Here is a 6,000-nt window from a genome sequence, read left to right as displayed (position 1 = left end):
AAAGTGATGAAGCAGCCAAAAATGATGCAGAGGAACACAGCAGCTGAGAAAGGAGAGAAGGGGAGGAGAGAAGGGACACTCCCTCTTGAACACCTACCCTGGGCTGGAAGTCTACAGGGGTAACTTAGCTGAATCCCCATGACAGCCCTGTGAGGTAGGCAGAACCCCTACTGGCTTCCCGATCCTGAGAGACACGGCGCAGGGAGACTTCCAATCCTTGCCCCAAGTCACAGGGGAGGAGCTGGAATTTGAACCCAGGCCTGACCTCGCAGTGGGAGCATGTTCTCATTCCCCCTACAGCTCCAGGAGATGCTGCCAGAGGAGGGGACGCTGCGTGCCAGAGGGTCTCTGATGAGTCCACTCTCTTCTGTGTGATTATTCACGGCCGTTTCCGTTCACTTCTGGGTAACCATACAATGATTCTGTTACATAGAGTTAAAAAATTGTTCCTATGTGTCTAAAGGATGAAAACCACTTATAAAAGCAAAACAAATGCCAAAGCCAAAAAAGAAAAAGAAAAAAAATCCAACCCTTATACAACCCCAAACAACAAATGTGCTGAAAAGAAACTTCCAAAACGAAAATTGCTAGGTTCACTGTTCCTGTTCGGAGACCATCGCGCTGCGGCAGGTCACGCTCCCGAGTGGCCACGCCGACCGTGGAGGGAGGAGGGCGAGGCTGGCCAGCGCGCTTGCTGCCCGGACTCAGCGTGGGGCTCGGAGCTAGCGGGGATCCTCTCAACGGAGGTGATCACAGTTCTTTTAATTGATCGATCAAACATGGAGTATACCAGGAGGGGAATATCACTGTGTCTATACACAACTCTGACATCATCTGATTTTAACACGTTTACTAAAACTTAGACAGTCATGGCCTTGACAATACTGAATGCAAAATACTGGCGTACACAGATTTTACAGAGCTCCCGAGAGCGGGGTCACAAAATAAGGTTTAACAGATGGGAGAGGCCCGAGGGAAGGCAAGCACACGGATTTTATTGAGAAAAAAGCTTATATACTGTAGGGTGGCTGAAGTTTAATAAATAAAGGTCAACTTATAATATATAAAAACAATATAAACATTTATATGCTACATGCATATCATATAATTTAAAGTAATAATTTATATATGGGGAGAGATGCCAATTTATGTTCTTCCGATTTTTCTCGACAAGGCACACACACAGGAGGTGTCTATCCGTATCCATCGCCAGCCCACGAGTTTATTGTTTTCTGACGTCAGTGCTCGGACATAGGTTTGGGACGTTTTGCACTGCGAGTTCCAGTGTTTATCGTCAATCCCCCTGCAACCGTTTTTGACAGGCCTGGCTTCTTTACATCTCGTCTCATAAAAGTATTGTTTGACCGGGGAGTTGCCGGTTTTGATCTCCCCCAGCACCGTGACCTGGTGTCCCCGAATGTCGATGGCCGATGACTTGTCGGTCACCCACAGGCTCTCGCTGTCACACACAGAGTATTCCCCACGGTGACTCTTGTGCTCTGCGTACCTCTTCCGCCGTGATGTTCTGTTGGCCACCACGGGGTTGCCCACGTAATCCTCCATGAGGTACAAGGGAGGGGGCTCCAAGGGGGTGCTGTCACTCAGCAGGACCCGGGGGGAGCTGTAGCGTCTCTGTTGCCTCAGCAGTTCCGTGTCCATGGCAATCATGGGCTGAAACACCGCCTTGGTGGGCTCGCCCCGCTCCGGCTCCCGGGGGGCCTCTGCTTTGGGCAGCGTGCTCTGGTAGTTTTCCTTAACGTCCACCATCTGCTTGGAAAGCTTGTTTTTCAAAATATCTGCCTGGATCAGCTTAATAATCAGGGAATTGAGCGAGTCTTCTGGCAAACTCCTTTGATCCATGTTGTTACCTTGGATGCCACGGAGATAAGCGAGAAATATCACATAAAACAAGATGGACATCACCTTGTTCACCTGTAAGATCTGAAAAGGAAACACAGGTGTTACTAGCAGGCTGAGGTAGCTGATGTCACTGTGGGACCGGCGACCTGAAGCCGAGTGTCCCTGCGTGGGTAAGAAAGCAGGGTGTTGTCATTCCAGGTGAGCCAACAAAATCTCGTCCAGAGACAGAGCTCCTCCGTCTCTGTCCCCACCCCTGGGAAGCTAAAGCACCTTTCTCTCCTAGACTTCCAAGTGCCTTCAGCTCAAGTCTTCTAGCACTGTGGCTGTGTGATGGGGAAAGAGACGTGTGTGCGTGTGTGCGTATGTGTGTGCACCCGCAGGTGCACATGCTGTACAAGCATGAGGGAGAAGGCAATGCATAGTTTTTAAACAAAATAAACCAAAACGTTAGCAGAGAGAATTACAGTTTTCAAGGGTTAGGTAACTTCCTGGGACCCAGGCCACAAACTGCACTCCAGCCCTTTGGCCTCTGCTCTTTCCTAGACAGACAGACAGACAGACAGCACCCACGGCACTTGCAGCTGATGCCTATGCTGCCTGCAGCCTCCTGGTGGGTATGGATGATTCCTGCCTCTTCTTTAAACATCGCGTGAGCCTGAAAAGACCATAGCCAACCCTACCTTGGCAAATTATGAAGAAGTTGAACCTGAAAATTATAAATACATATTTACAGGCTTTTATTGGCAGTGGCAGCCTTGCAAATATCTCAAGAAATAGAGCTCACCCTGGCCAGTTTGGCTCAGCGGTTAGATCGTCAGCCTGAAGACCAAAGGGTCGCAGGTTCAATTCTTGGTCAAGGGCTTGTATCTAGGTTGCAGGTTTGAGCCCCGGGTGCAGGAAGCAACCAATCTATATGTCTCTATCACATAGATGTTCCCCCCCCCCCTCTCTAAAAAAAGAAAGAAAGAAAGAGAGAGAGAGAGAGAAAGAAAGGAAGGAAGGAAGGAAGGAAGGAAGGAAGGAAGGAAGGAAGGAAGGAAGGAAGGAAGGAAGAAAGGAAGAAAGAAAGGAAGGAAGAAAGAAATCAATCCTCGGGTGAGGATTAACCAAAAAAAAAAAAAAAGAGAGAGAGAGAGAGACAGAGTTCTACTGTCCCCCAACTGCAGCCCCTGGGGTCTCTCCAAAGAATGTCCCCTGGCTGGGGTTTGGGTTGGTTGCTTCTATTGCGGCATCAGAGATGGGCTCATCTCTGGCTGGGCCACTCCTGGTGGAGTTATTCTCCTGGTCAATGAACATGTGGGGCCACTACCCACCCTGGTAAAGGCCCTGAGTTTCAGGGTGCTCTGCCAAGCTCTCCAATGAGCATGCTTCCCTAGGACACCCATCTGCTCCCCAGAGACCATCTTCACAAGACAGCAGAGAAGATGAACGGGCAGTAACCACCAGCTGAAATTAATGAACCAGACTTGCCCTGAAGAGCAAGATTCCGTGCTGATTAATTTTGCTTATTTGGCTTATTAAAGTTTTCATTACCAAATGTTTCTTTTAGTGGTTATATGTCTGATTCTGCTATGTCCTTGTTTAAATGGCATTTTAACCCATAAAACATTCATGCTGTTGCCGCGGCAGAACCTGCACATGGTTTCCTCTGGGTCCTTGTGGGATTAGTCGGCTAATCTCAAGATACCATCCTCGCTGCTCTCTCTCGCTCGCTAGAGCAAAGCACAGATTTTCCAAAGCTTGGCCCTGGAAGGAGACTCTCAGGGTGGCTGCTCGAGTAATCCCAACCTGTACCCTGTGATTCGCACCGTGCGCTGGGAGGTATCCATTCTTTAATTACCATTGTTACCACGTCTCCGGCCCCCAGGGCCACACTGGTTCCCCTTTAAAACTGTGTCTAAGCATAGGAAAAAACAAAAACAAAAAAACCTTCCCTTAGTTCGCCTTTGGTGTTTTCAGGAAGCCTTGACTAAATCCAGGGGCAACAGAATGGAAATACACAAAGGTGGTGTGAGAAACAGAAAAGCCGCCCTGCTTCCCCAGAACCCGTGTGGAGCCTGCCCATGTGAACTTGTTCCCAGGACTCACAGACGCAGCCTCTTTCCCGTTCTGTCGCAAGAACTGCTCCCCTGTCCCCAAAGGCCCGCAGTGTTGCAGGCACTCTGTTCCAATTTCCGCCTCCTGGCTCCTGGCCTGTCTCTCTGATAAGGGGAGCATCTTCTTTCCATGGGAACCGCTTTCTGGACAACGGACTCCCTCAAGGTAAAAGCTGAGCAAAGGAGTCTAGCGCAACCCTAGAGTTTGCCCTAGGAATCGTATTATCCTGAGGACATGGTTCCCATGAAATAACTCCTCTCCCTCTCCCTCTGCATGTAAGGGACATTTCCTTCAATCTTCCAGGACCAACAAAATGAAACTTGAAAAACACAAGAAGTATATCAAACATACCACTAGAATTATACCCTCTTTCCCCACCTCCCCACTCCCAAACAGAATACAGCTGCAATAAAATAATTTGAAACTGAATATATTTTTTAAAAAATATTAAATCCCCCCCCCCCAAACCCAGCCACCATAAACTCAGAATACACAGAATATTTGCTCATAAGGAAATAAATCAAGTATGGTTAGTGGGGGAGAGATCTCGGGTAGAATCAACGTAGAGTCAATGTATAGATTAGCAAGATCATTGCAGGAGTGAGCTGATGGAAGAAATAATGGATGATGTCAATGAACTGGGGATGCATCTTAATGGCTGGTGGCCTCCACACAGAACAAAAGAGTATTAGAAGGAGAAGAGCATTTAATCCAATCCCTTCATTTTATAGCCGAGGAACCCTGAGCCGCAGTTGAAAGAAGAGAGGAGCCACAAGGGAAAGACAGAGGGGTCTTTGCACTCCAGGTCCAATCTCCCTTTTCATCATATTATAAGTGAGCTCCTATACCCAGTGCCCTAGCCCCATCCACTGTTCAAAAGGTACTTGAATATGCCTTATGGCCCATGTGCACATGCTGTTCCTCACCTTGCACATGCTTATTGCCCCTCCTGTTGAAATTTTACCCATTCTTCATCAGCTGGTTCAAAAACTAACTTTTCTAGGGGGCTCCCAGCAGCAGCAACTGCCACTTCCTTTGCACTTCCTGCAGCATGTTTTCCAAAGGGCAGTGGTGGCATGCGTGGCATCCTTCATGGCACTCCATGGCTCACTCACACTAGACTCTCTCTTCGCTGAGGCCAGGAGCCTCTTCTTTCCTGCTTGTGTCTGTGCCTCTCCCCAGTGTCCACACCACAGTGCATGCGAGGTGGCCGTGGATGTCAGGGTGCAGTGAATCACCCTGAAGTGAGGGGGGCTGAAGGCAGAACCTGCTATATAATGTGCAGAGCCTCGTGCAAAAATTGCTTAGAGGCAGGGTGCCTGCAGAAGGTGTGCCCGTGGTTGAGCCAACGTGCAGTCTCCAGGTGCCTGCTCCATGGTCCCGCTGCACTTCTCTTAGAAAGCATATATTCAGAGAGAAAATTCTTACGAATTTCAAGATAGCAACCATCGAGCATGGAACCCGGGGTTCAATGGGGTCCCCTTTCTGGGTGCGGGACCCTGGGCCACGGCACTGGTTGCACCCCCATGAAGCCAGCCTTGGCGAGAGGAGCTAAGATGTTCCATCTCGGGGAAGCTGTTGGAAGGGAAGAGTGGAAATCCATGTTTGGTCGAGAGGGGTGGGCGAAGCCCGGGAGTACTGCCCGGCAGGGTGTCATGTTCAGAGTGGTGGACGGCAGCGATGCCTCGGTGTAACCTGGCAGAGAGAACCGGGGTTGTGGAAAGGAAAAGGTCCAGCGGCGACCCAGGACGGAGGGAACAGAATGGAGCAGTGGGAGAGGTCAGGTTGTTAGGGAGAAATATTTTATCACTGATACTGCTGTGAATTGCCCAAGCATGGTGAGCATAAAAAGCAGACTGACTTTTATTGATTTTAGTATTGTTTTAAATTCTCTACAGACAATACTACTGCTTGTACCTGGTGGGCTTTCCTGTCACCCCACCTCGGCGTACACTGCCTCTGGGAACCAAGGCATTTGGTGGGTTAGAAGGCAGGTCTCCTGACTCCTGTAGACAGCCCTCCCCCCTTCTGAAGTCCCGACAC

General features: G+C 49.3%; 1 protein-coding gene across 1 annotated transcript in view; it reads right to left on the bottom strand.

Moving 5' to 3' along the window:
- Window positions 1–835: 835 nt before the first annotated feature.
- The window catches only part of NTF3 (neurotrophin 3), a 66,972-nt gene continuing 61,807 nt past the window's right edge, over window positions 836–6,000 (bottom strand). The window contains exon 2 of the mRNA XM_036252563.1: window positions 836–1,941. Within this exon, the coding sequence (XP_036108456.1) occupies window positions 1,147–1,941 (795 nt within the window). The 3' untranslated portion in view covers window positions 836–1,146. The remainder of the gene's footprint in view (window positions 1,942–6,000) is intronic.

This window comes from Molossus molossus, unplaced genomic scaffold (assembly GCF_014108415.1).
Source record: "Molossus molossus isolate mMolMol1 unplaced genomic scaffold, mMolMol1.p scaffold_m16_p_10, whole genome shotgun sequence".
Classification (NCBI taxonomy): Eukaryota; Metazoa; Chordata; class Mammalia; order Chiroptera; family Molossidae; genus Molossus; species Molossus molossus.
This window is presented reverse-complemented; position numbering and strand designations above follow the sequence as displayed.